The sequence below is a fragment of the Pseudophryne corroboree genome, chromosome 3 (genome assembly GCF_028390025.1).
Source record: "Pseudophryne corroboree isolate aPseCor3 chromosome 3, aPseCor3.hap2, whole genome shotgun sequence".
Taxonomy (NCBI): domain Eukaryota; kingdom Metazoa; phylum Chordata; class Amphibia; order Anura; family Myobatrachidae; genus Pseudophryne; species Pseudophryne corroboree.
This window is the reverse complement of record NC_086446.1, coordinates 107,597,328-107,619,024: the sequence shown is the minus strand read 5'-3', so window position 1 is coordinate 107,619,024 and position 21,697 is coordinate 107,597,328. Positions and strand designations below refer to the sequence as shown.

At 50.1% G+C, this 21,697-nt stretch overlaps 1 protein-coding gene and 1 pseudogene across 7 annotated transcripts in view; one reads left to right on the top strand and one right to left on the bottom strand.

The window, feature by feature from the left end:
• NUDT8 (nudix hydrolase 8) overlaps positions 1-21,697 on the bottom strand; it is a 165,402-nt gene that overhangs the window by 101,093 nt on the left and 42,612 nt on the right. For 6 of the 7 annotated variants that reach the window (XM_063958397.1, XM_063958400.1, XM_063958401.1 and 3 more), the window contains one exon: positions 9,646-9,844. In XM_063958397.1, the coding sequence (XP_063814467.1) occupies positions 9,646-9,844 (199 nt within the window). Of the gene's footprint in view, positions 1-9,645; positions 9,845-13,980; positions 14,085-21,697 lie in introns of those variants that run through there. The other variant, XM_063958398.1, reaches the window with a different exon arrangement.
• Positions 2,830-2,948, top strand: LOC134896454 (5S ribosomal RNA; annotated as a pseudogene).

Here is a 21,697-nt window from a genome sequence, read left to right as displayed (position 1 = left end):
AGGGCAATTTACAATGCTCTTCTACAAGCCTCCCACCGGCAAGGGGGAACAAGAAGCAGAGCGGCGATGCGAGAGGTATCAAAAATCCTCCTCATGGCGGAGGCCAACGCACGGGCCATCTCAGCCATATTCATTCCAGGAGTGGACAACTGGGAATCAGACTTCCTCAGCAGGCACGACCTCCATCTGGGGGAATAGGGCCTACATCCCCAGATGTTTCAACAATTAGTTCGCAGGTGGGGATGTCCACAGATAGATCTGATGGCTTCTCGTCTCAACAAGAAGCTATGCCGTTAGTGTTCCAGAATGAGGGATCCCCAAGCTGTAGCAGTGGATGCGCTGACGACACCGTGGACGTACCAGTTTGTGTACCTGTTCCCTCTTCTACCGCTGATCCCAAGGGTGCTAAAAAGGCTAAGATGGGAAAGCATTATAGCAATTCTCATTGCTCTGGATTGGCCTTGTCGGGCATGGTACTCGGACCTCCGGGCCATGGCTCTGGAGGATCTCTGGCCTCTGCCACTCCAAGATGATCTTCTTCAGCAAGGTCCATTCGTCTATCTAGACTTACAGCGGCTACGTTTGACGGCTTGGAAGTTGAAAGGGAGATTCTAGCAAGAAAAGGTCTTCCCTCCCGGGTTATTTCCACCATAGTCCAGGCCAGGGAGATGGCTATGTCGAAACATTATCATCGTATCTGGAAAAAGTATGTTTCCTGGTGTGAAAGTAGAAAGGTTCCTCCTATGGAATTTAGAATTGGTCATTTTCTACTTTTCCTGCAAGCAGGAGTGGATATGGGCCTACGTTTAGGCTCAATCAAAGTCCAGATTTCGGCGCTCGCTATTTTCTTCCAGAAACAGCTTGCCTTGCTGCTTGAAGTACAGACTTTCCTGAAGGGTGTTCTTCATATGCAAAAGCCCTTTGTACCTCAATGTGGTTCTGTCTTTTCTCCAATCGGATTAGTTTGAACCCTTACATAGGGTGGAGTTGAATTTTCTCACCTGGAAGACGGTGATGTTATTGGCATTGCCGTCAGCCAGGCGTGTCTCCGAATTAGGGGCCTTACCCTGTAAAAGTCTTTATTTGATTTTTCATGAAGACATGGCGGAACTTATGACTCAGTTTTTGCTGAAAGTGGTGTCAGCTTTTCATGTGAATCAGCCTATTGTGGTTGCGGTTTTGTCTGACGCATCCGTTGGTCCTGAGTCCTTGGATGTGGTCAGAGCTCTGAAGACTTATGTCTAAAGGATGGCCCATCATCGGAAATCTGACTCGCTGTTTGTCCTTTATGATGCCTCCAAGATTAGTCGTCCAGCTTCTAAGCAATCTATTGCTCATTGGCTCAGGTTGACCATTCAACAGGCCTATACTTCGGCAGAAAAAAGAGAGGGTTTTTGATCCTGCACCGACCTTAGATTCAAAATACATTAATAATCAAATAGTAGCCAGAAGTGGACATTGTTTATGGAAATTCCTATCTGTCCGTATGGCGGTGCGCCCAGAGTCAAAAAGAAACAATTGTATATGCACAAGAAGAGAAGTATGACTCTTGTTTGGGCGCACTCTTATTATGATATCTAAGTGTTAATAGATAGGTAATAAGCCTAACAATCAAGAAAGTAGTCTTTATTCCTGCTCTTTAGGATACATAGAGACTCAGCATGACCTATAGGACATATGTCTGAAAAAATGAAATGTTCAGATCTTAGTTATGCCTGGATAACCGCATATTGGAGGGTAGCTACATATTAATCTGCTTCCGTCTGCCAAAGATCTGTACAAACTGTGTTTGTATTAATGCACCCTTTGTTGGGTTGAGTGAGTGGGTGGGAAAACCCACACACTATAGGAAATTCTGATAATCGACCACTGTCATGGATAGATCGTGACGAATGAGGATTCAAAAGTAATGAAGTATAGAGTATAAGTGGTGATACTGCTGTTGGTGTTCTTCTAACAGGGAAGGAAAACCTCCTACTCCACTGGGTATTCCCTAGAGGTCGCCCATCTAGGACCTGACCCAGCCCACCTTCGTTTAGCTTCCAAGAACGGACGAGATTGGGCGTGAGCGCAGGGGTATGGTCGTAGAAAGGTTTGACCCTATGCCACCAATGAGAGTGCACCGAAACGGAAGGATGGAGTCCTCTTCAGAAAAGAATTAAGGATAGGACTGGGTGGTAGCTGCAGTTAGATGGAGGTTGCAGCTACCTGTCTGATATCTGTAAAGGTTATTCCTGCTATTTACAATACTGGTATTTTCCAGTGAACGAACATAGAATATTTATTTTGTCTATGTATAGCATGAGATATATGGCACTTCCTTCACACCTTATGTGATAGTGACAGGTGGTGTGCAATTTCACTAACAGTCTGCCTCAGGCTTTCCAAGGGCTAATCACCCCAGTGACTATTACAGATGGCATATTTTAGCCGCCTCCTGCATAAGCTCCTACAACAGAAAGCAACAACTGTTCCTATCTAATAAATTTCGGCTAGAAAGTGACAGTCAAACCAACAAGGGATTCGCTATATTGCAATTCAATTGTACTAGTTAACATCTCCACCTTCCTGCACCAATCCTTCTATTCTGTACCCCCTCCATTTTCTATCTGTCTTCCTTCTGTGAACTCTCATCCACGATTCTGGGGAGCGTGCCCCCTAGGGGACACGTCTCCTCAGTCTAACGTGGACAGCAGATTCACACCTATCCAACTGCTGCAACCTCCATCTAACTGCAGCTACCACCCAGTCCTATCCTTAATTCTTTTCTGAAGAGGACTCCATCCTTCCGTTTCGGTGCACTCTCATTGGTGGCATAGGGTCAAACCTTTCTACGACCATACCCCTGCGCTCACGCCCAATCTCGTCCGATCTTGGAAGCTAAACGAAGGTGGGCTGGGTCAGTACCTAGATGGGCGACCTCTAGGGAATACCCAGTGGAGTAGGAGGTTTTCCTTCCCTGTTAGAAGAACACCAACAGCAGTATCACCACTTATACTCTACTTCATTACTTTTGAATCCTCATTCGTCACGATCTATCCATGACAGTGGTCGATTATCAGAATTTCCTATAGTGTGTGGGTTTTCCCACCCACTCACTCAACCCAACAAAGGGTGCATTAATACAAACACAGTTTGTACAGATCTTTGGCAGACGGAAGCAGATTAATATGTAGCTACCCTCCAATATGCGGTTATCCAGGCATAACTAAGATCTGAACATTTCATTTTTTCAGACATATGTCCTATAGGTCATGCTGAGTCTCTATGTATCCTAAAGAGCAGGAATAAAGACTACTTTCTTGATTGTTAGGCTTATCACCTATCTATTAACACTTAGATATCATAATAAGAGTGTGCCCAAACAAGAGTCATACTTCTCTTCTTGTGCATATACTATACTTCGGCAGCTCTGCCTTTGCCGTCGTCTATTCAGGCCCACTCGACGAGGTCGGTGGGCTCTTCCTGGGCGGCTGCCCGGGGTGTTTAGGCCCTACAGTTGTGCTGAGCTGCAACTTGGTCTGGTTCGAATACGTTTGTTAAAATCTATAAGTTTGATACCTTTGGTTTGGTCAGCCGGTTTTAAAGGGGTCTCAGCACTCTCCCACTCGTTTGAGAGCTTTGAGACTTCCCCATGGTACTAAAGTACAAGACCCCAGTATCCACTAGGACGTAAGAGAAAATAGGAATTTAATACCTATTCCTTTTCTCCTAGATCATAGTGGATACTGGGCACCCGCCTCAGTGCTTCGTTCCTGCTTACCTGTGTAAGTATTTGGTTGGACCGGTGTTGCGGTCCCATTTTGGTGCTGGGATAGCCGTGCTATCTGGTTTAGGTTGGTGTTGCTGTCCCCTGTTCGGGAGAGCGACCTCCTTTCGTTTATGGTTGTGTGTTGCCTTGTTGCCTCACCGCTGTTGTTTTGTTCTGCTTTCATATTATGTCCGTCTCCTCGGGCACAGTTTTCCTAGACTGAGTCTGGTAGGAGGGTCATAGAGGGGAGCAGCCAGCACAAACATATACACGCGCAACACCTGACACACACACACATATAAACGCGCAACACTTGACACTTATACACACATATACACACACACGGGGACACTAATATAAACACGCAGCACCTGAAACACATACTGTATATACATGCAACACTTGACACACACACAAACACGCAGCACCTGACACAAAACATACACAGGCAGCACATGACACACACATATACATGCACAGCATCACACAAACTAATATACACATGCAGCAACTGACACACACACACACACACATATACACACATGTGCCATGTAACACACACGCAGCAACCCGAAACACACACTCGTATACACGCACAGCACCTGATACACACACATATACACGCGCAGCACCTGACACTCGCACACACATATATGCGCACGCAGCACCTGGCACTCACACACATATATACACTCGCAGCACCTGACACACACATATTCACTCGGAGCACCTGACACACACATACATATACACACACAGTACCTGACACACTCATACATGCGCAGCACCTGACACACATGTACACGCACGACACTTACACACACACACACACACACACATATACACGCGCAGCACCTGACACACATGTACACGCGCATCACCTGACACTTACACACACACATATTCACGCGCAACACCCGAGACACACACGGCAGCTGACACACTAATATAAAAACGCAGCACCTGAAAAACACATACATATACATGCGCAGCACCTGACACTCACACATACACTTGCAGAACCTGACACACATATACACGTGCAGCACCTGACACATACACGTGCAGCACCTGATACACACACACACACATATACATGCGCAGCACCTGACACATATATACACCTTCAGCATCTGATAACCACACGCACAACACCTGACACACACACACACACGAGCGTGGCAGCTGATGCATACACACGCAGCATCAGACACACTAATATACACACGCAGCACCTGACACACACAAACACACGCAGCACCTGACACACACATACACAAGCATCACCTGACACACATACACAAGCATCACCTGACACACAAATATACACGCACAGCATTAGACACACTAATATACACATGCAGTACCTGACACACACATACACTCACATAGCATTTAACATGCATATACATGCACATCACCTGACACATACACATGCGGCACCTGACACACGCGCATGCGTCACCTCACACACGTACGTACACGCGCAGTACCTGACACTCTTGTGGGTGACCTCAACTAACCTTGTGGTCTACCGCAGACCACAAAGTTACCACCATTGAGTATAATGGAAGATCGCGATCCTCCATCATTGCCTATGCACTCCAGGCCTGATTGACAAGCCAGGAGCGGACAGCCAATCAGGTGAGCGCTATGACGTGGCACTCCCTGATTGGCTGCCGGGTCCTATAGTGACAGGAGTCACGAAGGGTCCCGGCATTCGGGAAAAGGGGATACATGTGTAAACATGTATAACCTTTAGTTGCGAGGACCGGGTTGTTTCCTTTTATTTATTTATTTTTACCCTGTGGATGCCTACTTGGAACGAAGAGGACCGATCTCTGCCGGATTGTTGGTGAGTTTCTAATTTTTTTCTTTTTTTACAGGTACCCTAATGGATTCTACCGGAGTAGGGGACGTGAATGGCAGCGTGGGATGTAGGTAAGTATGTGTAAGTGTGTTTTAATAAACTTAAACTGTCACATTGTGTGTGTCTTTATTTGAATATTTATTTTGTTGTGGAACTACAGGTACCAGCGGGCCCTTTCATGTCCCGCATGTTGGTACTTGTGGTTCTCCAAGTACCAGCATGTGGGGGAGGCTTGCTGGGACCTGTAATTCCACAACAAAAACCAATATTTAATTATACTTTTTTGACACTTTTAATGACTATCAGCCTGGCAACCAAAGCCCTTGGGTGCTGGGGACAGCCTCTGGCTTAATCTCTGGCCCTTGGGTGCCCGGAGAAGGGACCCCTTTATTTAAGGGGTCCCCTCTCCCCCAGGGTACCTCGGCCAGGGGTGAGTGATGCTGCAGCCGCAGGTTGGCTCCCAGGCTGCGGCATCACCTCTCTGGCTAGTGGAGCCTGGTGCTGGTTTTAAAAATACGGGGGACCACTACTTCTATTGTCCCCCTTATTTTTGAACCAGAACCGGTCCAAGAGCCCAGTGCTGGTTGTTGAAATACGGGGATCCCCTTATCAATTCCCCCCCCCCTATTTTTGCAACCAGGACGGGCTCAAAGAGCCCAGGGATGGTTATGCATTTGGGGGCGACCTGCATGTCATTATTTTTTTACTATTTCTTTACTGTTCCATACAGAAGCATGCACGGATCACTCTGAACTGTGCATGCTTCTGGCTAAGTGCACAAAGTAATGAAAACATGTCTTACAAATCGCATGTTTTTGTTACTAAAAACCGTATGTTGCCTTTACTAAAAAATCACAAAACATTGCATGCGCCTCCAATTTTTCCCAAAAAAAAAATCGCACCCTATTACATTTGCGATTTTTAGCAAAAAAATCACATGTTGCAATTTGATGTGATTTTTTTAGACACCCAAAAAATTGCACTCCATTGCATTTGGCCCCAAATGTTTATTCTTACAGTGAAATATTACATTTCTGAATTAAAAAAATAAATTGAAAAAAAAAGCGATGAAATTCCATAGACAAAAAACCTTACGGTTTCACATGTCCCATTAAGGCTTCTTACACATGATCTGGACGTGTTCCTTGCGCAATACAGATATGGTATGCCATCACAGCCTGTGGGTAAGTGCAGATTCAGCACTCTCACAGAGTGAGATTGCTGTCACTCACACAATGGTGGAGCTGCTAATTCACAGATTTGTGTGCTCATTGGAATACACACATGCAGTCTATGCAACTGAAGGTCTGAGCGGAAGACAAAGCTGCTCAGATGAGGTAAGAGTGTTGTTGATTGGAGGGAGGAGACAGAGCGGTGTGGATGGGGGAACAGAAGTGTGTGGATAGAGGGAACACTAAGCAGCACTGATGGGGGGGGACAAAGAAACACGGGGTAATTCAGACTGCAGAAGCAGCGACCGCAGTCTGAATTAGTTTGTGGGGTGCGCACGCGCAATAGCCGCACTGCGCGTGCGTACCCCGGTAGCCCAGGGAGATGCTATCAGCATCTCACTGGCTGCGATCGCCCTGCCTGATTGCCAGGCAGAGGCAGTTGCGGGGAAGGAGGGGGGCATGCCAATGGTGTTAGAACGCCATTGGCGGGGCATGGTCCGCACAACGGAGGCGTTTCCGGACCATTGGGGGGGGGGGGGCGAGCTGCGGTGGTTATCCCCCTGCCGAGAGCGCAGAAGCTGCGATACCAGGTAGCTACTTGTCAGGTACAAAAGCATAGCCGCCGTGCAGTGCTTTTATACCTGTGTGTGGGGGGGAGTAGGGCCTGACACATGCGGGGCGGACTATCCCTGTGCTGGGCGTCCCCCCGCATGTTAGAGTAAATGATCGTAGATGTGCTAAATTTAGCCCATCTACGATCAACTCTGAATTACCCCTACAGATGGGGGGAGGTAAGAGTGCAACAGATGGGGGAAAGACAGTGGCACGGATGGATGAAAGACAGTGGCACAGATGGTGGGGAGACAGAGCTGTGTGGATGGGTGGACAGTGCCGTGTGGATGAGGGGGAGAGAGCAGCACAGATGTGGGAGGAGTAAGAGCAGTACAGATGGAAAGAAACGGCATGGATGAGGAAGGCAGAGCAGCATGGATGAGGGGAATACAGTCCCAACATCGGAGGGGATAAGTATTTTTACCTTCCCTTCGGGGGTGGCAGCTAGGTTTAATCCTTGGGTGGGTTGGATAGGGCAAACCCCCTCAATAGTGACCCACGAAACTTACCTTCAGCATGTCAGCTACATGAATGGGGTAAGAGTGGTATGGATAGGGGGTAGATTAAGCAGCAAATATGGGAAGGGAGACAGAGTGGTGCGGATGGGGGCAACGATGCAGATGGGTTGAAAACACTGGCACGGATGGGTAGAAAACTGGTGCAGATGGGAGAGAAGACAGTGTGCCATGTATTGGAGGAGGCAGAGTGACGTTGAAGAGGGAAACACTGAGCAGCACAGAGAGAAGGAAACGGTGGTACAGACAAGGCACAGGTGGGGAAAGACAGATGGTGCAGATAATTTAGTACAGACTAGCACAGATGGGAGAACACAGCAGTAGGGATTGTGGAAAACAGAGCAGCATGGGGGTGTATAGGGGAAGTATGTGTAGATGCATAGACCGTAGATGGGGTATTAAAGTTTTAGCCCTTAACCAAGATGTTTGAGGGAGCAAAATGTGTATACTAAATGAGATGGATATATGGAGTAACAAGGATGTTGTAACAAGGTGGGATTGTTGTGGTGACCTAATGGGATGGTTGTGGGCACTGTGTGTGATGGGAGTACCACATAACTGCTCAGACCTTCAGTTGCATAGACTGCATGTGTGTATTCCAATGAGCACACAAATCTGTGAATTAGCAGCTCCACCATTGTGTGAGTGACAGCAATGTCACTCTGTGAGAGTGCTGAATCTGCACTTACCCACAGGCTGTGATGGCATACCATATCTGTATTGCGCAAGGAACACGTCCATTAAGGCGTCAGCCTTAATTATCGGAATTTCATTGCTCTTTGGAGTTTGAGTGGAAGAGTTACAACCGGTTTCTGAAATGCCAGATCATGTGTAAGAAGCCTTAATGGGACCTGTGAAACCGTAACATTTTTTGTCTATGGAATATATATATATATACACACATTAAAAAAACTAAAAATGAGGGGCGCACTACAGTATAGTGTAGTGTTTTAAGAGTTGAAGACTTTACTGATTAAAATCTGTACACCCACATAAAACGCGGTGATATATATGCCATATATCACAAACTCACTTTTAAAACTGCATCAGATTCCACTGTATCGCAGTCCCCGGCAACTCCGGCATGCAGCCACACTCACAGCAAAACCCGGTTCCGTGACGTCTCTGCATTCACGCTAAACCAAGCCACGCCCAAACGCGTTTTATCTGTTTTAACTTCGTCAGTGGCAAAGTCTGAATGGATGAAACGCGTTTTATCTGTTTTGACTTCGTCAGTGGCAAAGTCTGAATGAATGAAACGCGTTTGGGTGTGGCTTGGTTTGGCGTGAACGCGGTGACTCTTCTTACATAGGCAGGTTACTTGACATCATGTGGAAATGGCAATTTGGGGGGCAAATTAGCTTAATAAATAGGCCCCTATTCATCAAAGGGTTACTCCCTGACAGCATTAAGTCTGCACTTTGGAAACCTACTTGACCAGTATTGTGGCGATACCTGTACCACAGCGATATCTGTTCTGGCCTTCTGTTTGCACTGCGCATGCATACATCTGCAAAGACTGGCCCTGCACAGCAGTGCACTAATCCTTACAGCTCTTGGCAGGTATTGCATAACAAGAGTAATTAGCAATGAATAAGGAGAAAAACCCAGTTTTATCATCGTGATAAGGGTTCCGTTGATAAATATGCCCACAAGACTAATATATATTTCATTATAACATCAATTATAGCCTTATTGTTGTTATTATTGTTTACCCTTCCTCACCTCTGCATGGCTTTGAAGCAGTGAGCTGCTGTCATTACCCACACCTCACTAAGAAGCGTTCCTCCACATGAGTGGCGATGACCAGTCCGAGTAGGGATCTGTATGCTCACCAGCCATGGCCAAGCTCCTGGCTGAGCATCCACTCCCCCGACAATCCGCATGCTGCCATAGCTCTCCACCAGGGGGCGCTTACCACAGCCTAGGAGAGAGGGCAGAGAATATACAGTTAGTAGGTCATGTTTATAAAGTCACTCTCCCAGCTGTCCTGCTTCTGGTGGGACAGTGGCAGTCTGAAGGATTGTCCCGCTGTCCTGCATGTGAACCTGACTTACTAGAATAAAAATAATCTACTATATAGGTCAATAATTAGGTTCACTATTTAATCAAACCTATGTTCATAACTTCATATACCCATACTTGCCTACCTGACCCTCTCCATGAGGGAGAAAATGCTCTGTTCCTGGACTTTCCTGGTAATGTGTGATTGCCATCACCTGTGGTGAGCTAGTTAATTGATAAGAAAGGTGTTCCACCACAGGTGATGGCAATCATACATTACCAGGAAAGTCCAGGAACAGAGCATTTTCTCCCTCATCGAGAGGGTCAGGTAGGCAAGTATGCATATACCCTAACCCAGTGGTTCTCAAACTCGGTCCTCAGGACCCCACACAGTGCATATTTTGCAGGTAACCCAGCAGGTGCACAGGTGTATTCATTACTCACTGACACATTTTAAAAGGTCCGCAGGTGGAGCTAATTATTTCACTGGTGATTCTGTGAGGAGACCTGCAAAACATGCACCGTGTGGGGTCCTGAGGACCGAGTTTGAGAACCTGTGCCCTAACCTATTGGTTCTCAAACTCGGTCCTTAGGACCCAAAACAGTTCACATTTTCCAGGTCACCCAGCAGGTGCACATGTGTACTCATTACTCACTGACACATCTCCCAGGTCACCCAGCAGGTGCACAGGTGTGCTCTTTACTCACTGACACATTTCCCAGGTCACCAGCAGGTGCACAGGTGTACTCATTACTCACTGACACATATCCCAGGTCACCCAACAGGTGCACAGGTGTACTCATTACTCACTGACACATATCCCAGGTCACCCAACAGGTGCACAGGTTTACTAATTACTCACTGACACATTTCCCAGGTAGCCCAACAGGTGCACAGGTGTACTCATTACTCACTGACACATTTCCTGGGTTACCTAGCAGGTGCACAGGTGTACTCATTACTCACTGACACATTTCCTGGGTTACCTAGCAGGTGCACAGGTGTACTCATTACTCACTGACACATTTCCCAGGTCACCAGCAGGTGCACAGGTGTACTCATTACTCACTGACACATTTCCCAGGTCACCAGCAGGTGCACAGGTGTACTAATTACTCACTGACACATTTCCCAGCTCACCCAGCAGGTGCACAGGTGTACTCATTACTCACTGACACATTTCCCAGGTAGCCCAGCAGGTGCACAGGTGTACTCATTACTCACTGACACATTTCCTGGGTTACCTAGCAGGTACACAGGTGTACTCATTACTCACTGACACATTTCCTAGGTCACCAGCAGGTGCACAGGTGTACTCATTACTCACTGACACATTTCCCAGGTAGCCCAACAGGTGCACAGGTGTACTCATTACTCACTGACACATTTCATTGGTTACCTAGCAGGTGCACAGGTGTACTCATTACTCACTGACACATTTCCTGGGTTACCTAGCAGGTGCACAGGTGTACTCATTACTCACTGACACATTTCCTGGGTTACCTAGCAGGTGCACAGGTGTACTCATTACTCACTGACACATTTCCCAGGTCACCAGCAGGTGCACAGGTGTACTCATTACTCACTGACACATTTCCCAGGTCACCAGCAGGTGCACAGGTGTACTCATTACTCACTGACACATTTCCCAGGTAGCCCAGCAGGTGCACAGGTGTACTCATTACTCACTGACACATTTCCTGGGTTACCTAGCAGGTACACAGGTGTACTCATTACTCACTGACACATTTCCTAGGTCACCAGCAGGTGCACAGGTGTACTCATTACTCACTGACACATTTCCCAGGTAGCCCAACAGGTGCACAGGTGTACTCATTACTCACTGACACATTTCCTTGGTTACCTAGCAGGTGCACAGGTGTACTCATTACTCACTGACACATTTCCTGGGTTACCTAGCAGGTACACAGGTGTACTCATTGCTCACTGACACATTTCCCAGCTCACCCAGCAGGTGCCCAGGTGTACTCATTACTCACTGACACATTTCCCAGCTCACCCAGCAGGTGCCCAGGTGTACTCATTACTCACTGACACATTTCCCAGGTGGCCCAGCAGGTGCACAGGTGTACTCATTACTCACTGACACATTTCCTAGGTCAACAGCAGGTGCACAGGTGTACTCATTACTCATTGACACATTTCCCAGGTAGCCCAACAGGTGCACAGGTGTACTCATTACTCACTGACACATTTCCCAGCTCACCCAGCAGGTGCACAGGTGTACTCATTACTCACTGACACATTTCCCAGCTCACCCAGCAGGTGCCCAGGTGTAAGACAGAAAAAAACAAAACAAAAAACACCTGCGCTCTGTTGCTGATAAAAGGGGTATATCCCTCTAATAGATAAAATAAAAATTGATTAATAATTAATAAGGACGGTAGGTTTAAGTTGAATTAATACATAGTCAGTTTAATTAGAATAATGTCTAGAAACATATAAGATGTCTTACATATAAAATCATCTCAATAAATAAATTCATAGGTCAAGGAACATTCACCAATCCCCTTAGGAGAAATATATCATACCCCAGGCTAGGATTCTCTCCGGAATATAGTCCACAAGTATAATTGCAAGTGAGTGGTAGATTCGATAGGTCCCTTTTAAGCACAAAGTGCAAGCTTTTCAATGCAGGTAGGGATGTCTCCAATCTCACCGTAAGTGGTAGTGTCCAAAGGAGAGAGTCCAATTGGTGCCGTCCGGGTAAAATTTAAGAGAAAGTTCTCCAGTTCCAAAGAGGGGATATTTGTGAAACGACGATATTGCTGGACATTTCACAAATATCCTCTCTTTGGAACTGGAGAACTTTCTCTTAAATTTTACCCGGACGGCACCAATTGGACTCTCTCCTTTGGACACTACCACTTACGGTGAGATTGGAGACATCCCTACCTGCATGGAAAAGCTTGCACTTTGTGCTTAAAAGGGACCTATCGAATCTACCACTCACTTGCAATTATACTTGTGGACTATATTCCGGAGAGAATCCTAGCCTGGGGTATGATATATTTCTCCTAAGGGGATTGGTGAATGTTCCTTGACCTATGAATTTATTTATTGAGATGATTTTATATGTAAGACATCTTATATGTTTCTAGACATTATTCTAATTAAACTGACTATGTATTAATTCAACTTAAACCTACCGTCCTTATTAATTATTAATCAATTTTTATTTTATCTATTAGAGGGATATATCCCTTTTATCAGCAACAGAGCGCAGGTGTTTTTTGTTTTTTCTGTGTTTCCACATATTGGGGATTACCACCCCCTACACCAGCGGCTATTGACAGCGCCCTCCATTTTATTCTTCTGTACTTAGGTGCCCAGGTGTACTCATTACTCACTGACACATTTCCCAGGTGGCCCAGCAGGTGCACAGGTGTACTCATTACTCACTGACACATTTCTCAGGTAGCCCAGCAGGTGCACAGGTGTACTTATTACTCACTGACACATTTCCCAGGTCAACTAGCAGTTGCACAGGTGTGCTCATTTCTTACTGACACATTTCCCAAGTCACTTAGCAGTTGCACAAGTGTACTTATTACTCAGTGACACATTTTAAAAGATCCACAAATGGACCTAATTACTTTTATTGTGCGGAGACCTGGAAACCATGAATTGTTTGGGATCGTGTTTGAGAACCTGTGCCCTAACAAGTCCATATAAAAAGGTTGATTTGTGTGAAACTGTGGTTATCAACAAAGTGTCCATTCCAGTGAGCTTTACCTGCCTGACTCTGCGATCTGCCATTGTAGGCTGACCATACTAACCCCTTAAACTGGAACACTCATGAATTACACAGGTTCTGTGGCTGGCTGACTTCAAGCCTGCATTTCACCTGGTTTTAATAAGCCACAGAACCTGTATAATTCATGAGTGTCCCTGTTTAAAGGGCTAGTATGGTCACCCTATAAAATGTAGTACCCACTTGAAGCATCTCCCTCCCCCTTTTGTTATAATATACTTGTCAACAATATAAACTATAGATAATAATGCTTAGAATTTCTCTTTACACTAGGACTCACTTTTCGCATTGTATCCATGGATCACTGTAGTGAGCAGCGTGCTGATAATTAGGATAGCCAGCAGGACATAGCTGGCCATCTTGTGTCCAGCACCAAGCCTGCCGTCAGCACTATAGTATGGAAACAGGCCTCCGTGTCAGAACTGGTCAGTGACATCACAGAGAGAGCTGCAGCAACTGGTGTCATTCCCACATGCTGGGCATATTATGGTCTGTACATTTATGGAATGCCTCATTATAGTACGGTATTACAATTATTAGATAAGCTGAAGGCTGCATAAGCCTGAGGCCATATAAGCGATCAACTTTTTGTGATTGGTTGTTAAATGACTAAGCAGTTGCTAGGCAGATCAGTTTTCCCGGTTGGTTTTTTCCTATTGGATTAGAGGGTTGTGCATCAGGATGAAGAGGAGGGTCTTAGGTTAGTATATAGGGGGTGGCCATTTTGCTAGACTCCCTCTTGCCTTTCAGTTTATGCCCAGGAAGGATAAGTACTGTTGCTTAATTTGACTGCCTGCAACTTGGTTTTTGAATTTCATTTGCCTTCTCTAGGGCATTATATCGTACTGTACCCCCTCTCTGTGCGGTCATTCCTGCTTTGCCGACGTCTCCCTCCCCTGACATGCCTCGTCCTAGACGATCAGCTCCCCCCCCCAGGCGCCTCGTGGAAGCGGGGAGCGCCTTCCGCTCCCGCTCCCCGAGCATTGCGCCTCAGAGAGGCTTTTCCCCAGTTGCTGACAGGCGGCGGGGACGGGCAGTTACAGCCCGCTCCCCTGCCGCACGGAGACGGGCGGCCAGCGGCCGCTCGTCACGTGGTGCCGATGCGCGCGGCTCGGCCGGGCCGCGCGTCCTGGCGCTCGCAGCGGGACGGGCCTCTCCCCTCCCTCCTGCCTCGGGCGTCTGCAGTACTCCCCCTCCGGCGGCCGCTCTGCACGTGGCGCGGGTGCGCGCGGTCCGGCTGGGCCGCGCTCCCCGGCGCCTCCCGCGGGCGAACCATCTTCCCTCCCTCCTTCCATAAGTGCCTCCGGCCCTCCTCCTCCATCCCCGCGGTCGGCTCTCAGCGGCGTCCTGGGGGCACAAGCTGTGCCGGACGGCCGCGGCAGAGCTGCGGGGGGCGAGGGGGGGGTCAATATGCAGCTGGGGGATATGAGCCCAGGGCAGCGGGTAGCGGCTCCCGCTGTCCCCGGGACAATACAGGGCCCCATACTACCCCCCTCCAACGAGGGGTTTAGCACACCGCACCTCAATTTAAATAATATTGGGCCGTTTGGGCCTAGTGTCGCTGGGGCAGGGGACGTGGCAGCGGCTGCCGCCACACCCGCCCCGGCGACAGTCACATGGCAGGGTTTCCCCCCGGCCTCGGTGGCCTGCTCGGGCTCCTCCTGGGTGTCAGACGCCCCGCCGCCATTAACGGCGCCCCCGCTCGTCGGTTTTCAAACCCCTCTCCACGCCCTGCCCGGTCCTTTTCAGTTTGGGTCTACACAGACATCCGTCTCGGCGGCTTATATGACGCCCGGCGGGGCGCTTTCGGTAGCAGCGCAGCAAGGCTTCGCGGGGAGCCAGTCCTTCCCCGGGGGTTTTGCGTGGCCTCCGGCTCCAGCATTCCCCTTAGCCGCCAGCATGCCTTCCATGGGCTTCATGACGGTGTCCGGCACACAGTTTTCCCCGCACGGGGCCAGCGCGGGCGCCGGCGTGCAGTCCACGTGGTCGGTCGGTGGCCCCCGAGTCGCGGTACCCTTGCCGGCCTTTGCGGGCCTGCAGTCAGGGCAGGCACCGGGCGGTGGGTATCAGGTGGCACAGAGTTGGCCCCCTCTCGCGGCGCCCCCCCCAGTTCCTTCCGGCGTCATACGGATGGGCGGGGGCGGGCGGCTGCCCGCCGCATACGGATGGGCGGCCGTCTTACCCCGCGAGTTTTGGTGCAGTGAGCGGGTCAGCCTTTACGCAGTCGATCGGGTACACCTCGGCGGGGGCCCCCTCCCTGCAGCTGCCGGGCGGCCATCCGCCGCGGAGCGGAGGGACGGGCTCTCCGCCTCCGCACTTGCGGACAAGTGTTAATGATGTAAACATCTTAGTGATATTTGGTGGACCCCTTTCTTTGAAAGTAAAGCATTCATAACCATAACCAGAAATAACGACACAGAGACTTGAATTTGGCAGAAAATTGCTAGCTATTTATTTGTCCCTAACCATTAGGAAACCTGTAATAAAAGAGATTAATTTAATATGCCGCTCCAGCTGGCATATGGTGGCGGCCCAAAAGAACGGCTCCTTAATCTAAATTAAACTTAAATAACTCAATCCTATAAATTTACTAAAAGCTTACCATAAACCGGTAATAGGTGACAACTCAACCCCCACAGTGACTACCCACCGCTCCTGGGTGCCCTGCCGCTGCCTTCCCGGACGGGTGGTCAAGCGGCCATAAGTCGATGGAGGTGAGTGCACCTAAACCACAACAAACTGTAAAACACTACAGTTTTCTCTACCATACGAAACTGCCGTTCTTTTCCGCCAATAAATAGCCAACGAAAAACAGCCAACAACTTAGAGCCAAAGCACCACGTGCCACCATTTCCAAATACCAGGGCGGGTGGGTGGGAAACCGAATCACCAAGAGACTTAAAATGGCTTCACCTTCCCTATATATATCAAGCCCTCCCCTTAAAGAAGGCTGTACTTTCCTTACAGCTAGGTCCACCCCTCCCCAGATGTTTAACCCTTTCCTCTCCTATGCAGTCAATACTCTCTTCTAAACATCTTAGTGATATTTGGTGGACCCCTTTCTTTGAAAGTAAAGCATTCATAACCATAACCAGAAATAACGACACAGAGACTTGAATTTGGCAGAAAATTGCTAGCTATTTATTTGTCCCTAACCATTAGGAAACCTGTAATAAAAGAGATTAATTTAATATGCCGCTCCAGCTGGCATATGGTGGCGGCCCAAAAGAACGGCTCCTTAATCTAAATTAAACTTAAATAACTCAATCCTATAAATTTACTAAAAGCTTACCATAAACCGGTAATAGGTGACAACTCAACCCCCACAGTGACTACCCACCGCTCCTGGGTGCCCTGCCGCTGCCTTCCCGGACGGGTGGTCAAGCGGCCATAAGTCGATGGAGGTGAGTGCACCTAAACCACAACAAACTGTAAAACACTACAGTTTTCTCTACCATACGAAACTGCCGTTCTTTTCCGCCAACAGCGAAAGACTCATCCCCAACAGTCTTTCGCACCGCCACCATAAACCTACCCTAACTCCTGCAAAGCGAAACCTAGATCCTCCCGAAAAAACATCATCCCCTCATTGGATAGATGTACTCCATCGCGCCGGAAAAGGTGGCTGTCTTTTAACCGACTCCTCGGGTGGCGAACCACCCTCCCACCGTGGGACAGCACCCACTTTGCCACCGCTCCGTTCACCTTTTTCCGGGCCTCATCAATCTGGCGACCATCCGCCACACCCCTCCAACACAATCTTGGCACCATCATGGAAAAAACCAACACACAATCGGTCCATGCCGCGGTCACACTTGCCAGATCCTGTATCATGGCCCACCGCAGATCCAAGGATGTCCTCTTCCCCAGGTCGTTGCCACCTAGATGGACAACCAAAAACCCTAGGGACTCCATGCTTGCTGGCCTGACTCACTAACCTACTCCTCAGCTCACCCCACATCATTCCTCGCCAGCCAAGCCATCTGACACCCTGTGCTCCAAGCAATGCCTGAGACCCTTCCGAGGCCACAAACCTGGCCGCCCAGTAAATGTAAGAGTGGCCAACCACCCAAATGGGCAAATAGTCTCCGAACCATCCTGAAGGGAAAAAGAGGGGTAGAATTGATTACTAAGAGGCTTATTAATTGTTTATACTGAAGGATCTGCCAAAAAAGAAAACTTTAGATCTCGCTATTGCAGCAGTCACGGCCTAGCCGACTGCACCATGTTTCGTAGCCAATTTAAAAGCGCAATTAAAGACACAAAGGGGAAAGATCAAATAAAATAAACGAAATAAAAACAGGGGGGGGGGGGGGGGAGGCGGGGGTATAAAATGGGAAACACATGTAATAACTCAGCTGGAGGTGAAACGTAAAGACCTGCTGAGGGACTCTGATTAGACCAAATTAGCCGAATTGTAGATTAGAATTCAGTCCGTCAAGTCAGGCAAAAAATCGCAAATAACTCCAGACCCCCGCTGCCGACTCATGCCAGCAACGGCGAGTAAGCTAATCCCTGAGTAGGATAAAAAACAAAAAAAAACAAAAGGGGTAACACCAACAGACGCACAACACCATAAAATCACAGAACTGTAACAACATAATACATTGCAAATTTAAACAAAGCCCAAGCGCAAACCGACCTCTCATGTGACGGGGCGAATATATCGTCTATAACTTGACGACTTCCATCGCCCCACCGCCTGTATTTCAGTTCTGGAGCAACCCGCCGCAGCAGCCAACGTCGCTGCGCCTATGCGAAAGGAATGGGTACCAAAAACAGTGGGTGGGAGGCCCAAGCCCGCCAAACAGCGACTCAGCATCCATCGAAACTGGTATTTCGTGACTGGCAGCCCATCATAATGCAACAGCCAAGACCCCTCCTTAACGGGTCGCACCACCACGTATTGCCTTGCCAGCCCCACCGGGCAAACGCTCTCCTCCAGCGCTGGAACCATTGTAACCCAGCGCCCTCTCCCCCCTTGATCCGTCTTGGAGCGTCGCAACCTGCACAGCAAGGACCTCTCACCCACTACTACGTCTCCGACCAGCATGCGCGAATCTGCTCTCTTGGAAGGCGCTACCAACTCAGAAACTCGAAAGGCCCCGTGGTAAGCCATTGAGAACGCCAAACTAAACAAAAGCGTCTCAAACCTGGACGACGCGACTCGCCCTACTGCCTCGATGACGGCCGGCAACAACGCCGCATCGATGGGCCGCCTCCTATCCGGTGGCGACGGCGCGACTCGCGCCCATCCTTTCATTGCCTTCCGCAGAACCTCGCTTTTTGTTACGTCAGGGACGCCTCGCTGCTTGCAGAAAATTGAGATGCCTGCCAAATACCGCGAAACCACTGCTCGTGACCTACCAGAGACGTAAAGCTGCCACATAAAAGAAAGCATCAGCCGATGCCTGCTCTTACCTTGTTGCTGACGACCTTGGACAAACTCGTCCCACTCATTCCAAGCATGTCCGTAAGCCTTGAGCGTGGCTGGCGCGACTGACCGCAACGCTATACCCTCCAGTCCGGCCCGATCACCTGCCAAACCTAACCGGGACAGTGAAATCCTTGCTCGTTGGCCTCAGGTGCCAACAACCAACACCTCTCCCACTGTCCTCGCGACAAAGCGTCGACAATACCATTCTCCAAACCGGGCGCATGTTGCGCGCGGAACCACAGGTTCCTACGCAAGCATGTCAAAAGCAATTGCCCTAGCACCCGCATAACCACCAACGAATTTGCCCTTTGGTTATTAATCGCATGCACCACGCCCAGATAATCGCATCTAAACAAAATGCTGCGATTAGCCAGCCGATCGCCCCAGACCTCCAACGCCACCATAATGGGAAAAACTCCAGAAGCAAAAGGTCCTTCGTGAAACCCCCGCGATGCCATTCTGCCGGCCACGCGCACCAAGATCCCTCCAGATGGCAACCGAATCCAGAGGCGCCCGCTGCGTCGGTGAACAGCTGCAACCTAGCGCTGTCCGCCATTGGGGCCTGCCATATACACACCCCGTTGAAGTCCTCGAGGAACGAGGCCCATATTGCCAAATCCCTCTTAATCTCTGAGGACAAACGCACGAAATGGTGCGTTCTGGCACACCCCGCAGTCGCCCTTCACAGCTTCCGGCAGTACACACCTAAAAGCGAACTCAAATGAGCCGGAAGGCGCCTGGAGCCTTCTTAGGAACCACCCCCACTGGAGAGATGACCAAGTCATCCCCCGAAGGAACACACCGCGTTGTTAAACGCGAAACATTTTCCTTTTGTGGTGGCACGCCCCCCTGCGCGGACTGCCGACCTACCTGACTTGGCCAATCCGCCGTCCGCGCCGAACCCCTGGGAGGACGACCCTGCGTGGTGCCCGTCCGCCCCCGGCTTCCGGGGCTCCTCCGCCTGTAGCGAAGCCCGGGTGACCTTGAGCCCAACCTCAACGTCCTTGAACCCGAAGTCCATGACCTGCAAACCTTCCTGTTGTTCCCTGAATTCCTGATCGTACCTGCGCCACTCCGATCCCGAAGACGTGCGCTGCATGTCATGTATGAGATGCAGGTACCTTATTATATTCGTGTGCTCTGCTGGCCTGTCCTCCAGGTAAGATGCCGCGAAGACCCAGAACCCGGCCAGGCAATTATCGAAGGTACGGAATGCCTCAGCCCCGATGCCCTTCTTTGCGCCGCCACCTTATACTCTTTCTTCGCGACCTTCGTCAATACGAACACGTCCACGAAGTCCCCCCTCCAAATCTTCTTGCGGCAGCTATCTCGCAGCCCCCGCAGTACAGCAGTATAGACGAATCGCACGACACCGGGCAAATTGCGAGCTTCTTGGCCCTACGCGCTTCCTCGCTAAGCCGCTTGCGCCTGTTCCGCTGCCCTCTTGGCGAATTTAGTTGCCCGCTTCTTTGCCCTATTTGTGCTACTGACTTCGGACGCCTGTGACGACATTGAAGATGAAGAGGAGGAAGAGGAAGAACTACGCGAACTAAAGCTCGTGGAGGAACCCGAATACCGACTGCACCACCTTACCTGATGCCGCCGACTCCCCCGACATGGAATCTTCCGGCGCGTCCCAATCGTTGCCTTCCTCCTCGAAATCTGCCATCGCCTCATCCCCGAGCTCCCTTGAAAAAGAGGAAGAAGCGGAGGACCCCTCCAGTACTCGCGGCACATGCCGCGGCCTCCGTGCTGGGGGCGTTGCGGCCGTGAGCTCCCCCGCGTCCTGCCCTGGACCCTGTTGTAATTCTGCGGCGGCCGTCCCGAGCTCACGGCAGGCGCGTGCCACCCGCTGCGCCGCCATAGCCCGCCGGAACGAACAGCCGTTCTAGGGGAGGCAGCCGCGGCTAGCGGCCCTAACACCTTCACCGCTGTGGCCAGGGCCGAGCCAGCGCTCCGGAGGGGTCGTGACTGCCCCAAAGCGCGGTCCTGGGTCCTTCGCCGGGGCCCGCGTGCGACCACGCGCTCGCCGCCCGACATGCGTGTGCCGGGCATCCGACGCACGCTGCCCTTGCGGGAAAGCGGAGGCACCGCTGTCGGCGCCCGCACTGCCCTTGCCTCTGAATTTGTCCCCTCTTCCCGTGTATCGGAACTATCCGATGCCGCAGAGGGGGGGGGGGTGACCGCCGCGAGTTCCTGCGGCGCGTGCAGCAGCCCCGCGGCCACTAACCCATTCCCTGTCCCCCCTCCTCCCCCGCAGGCCGCTAGATTCCGGCCCCGGGGGAGTGATCTGAAAAGACCGGGAACCCCGCGGCGCAGCAGAGCGCGTGCGCACCGCTCCGCTTGCAGTGGACACGGGCTCGCGCACCTCCTGTGCACGCACCCCGTGACCTCTTGCTGCCGCACCCCTTCTCCTTGGTATCGCACTGCCCTGCCAGTGATCATAATTGCCCTGTCTCCCCTCTATCCCCGGCTCCCGCCGGATTCCGGCTGCCTGGGAGATAGCAGGGGAGACAGCAGGGCCGGCGGCGCTGCTGCGCACACACGTGCGCGGCTAGCG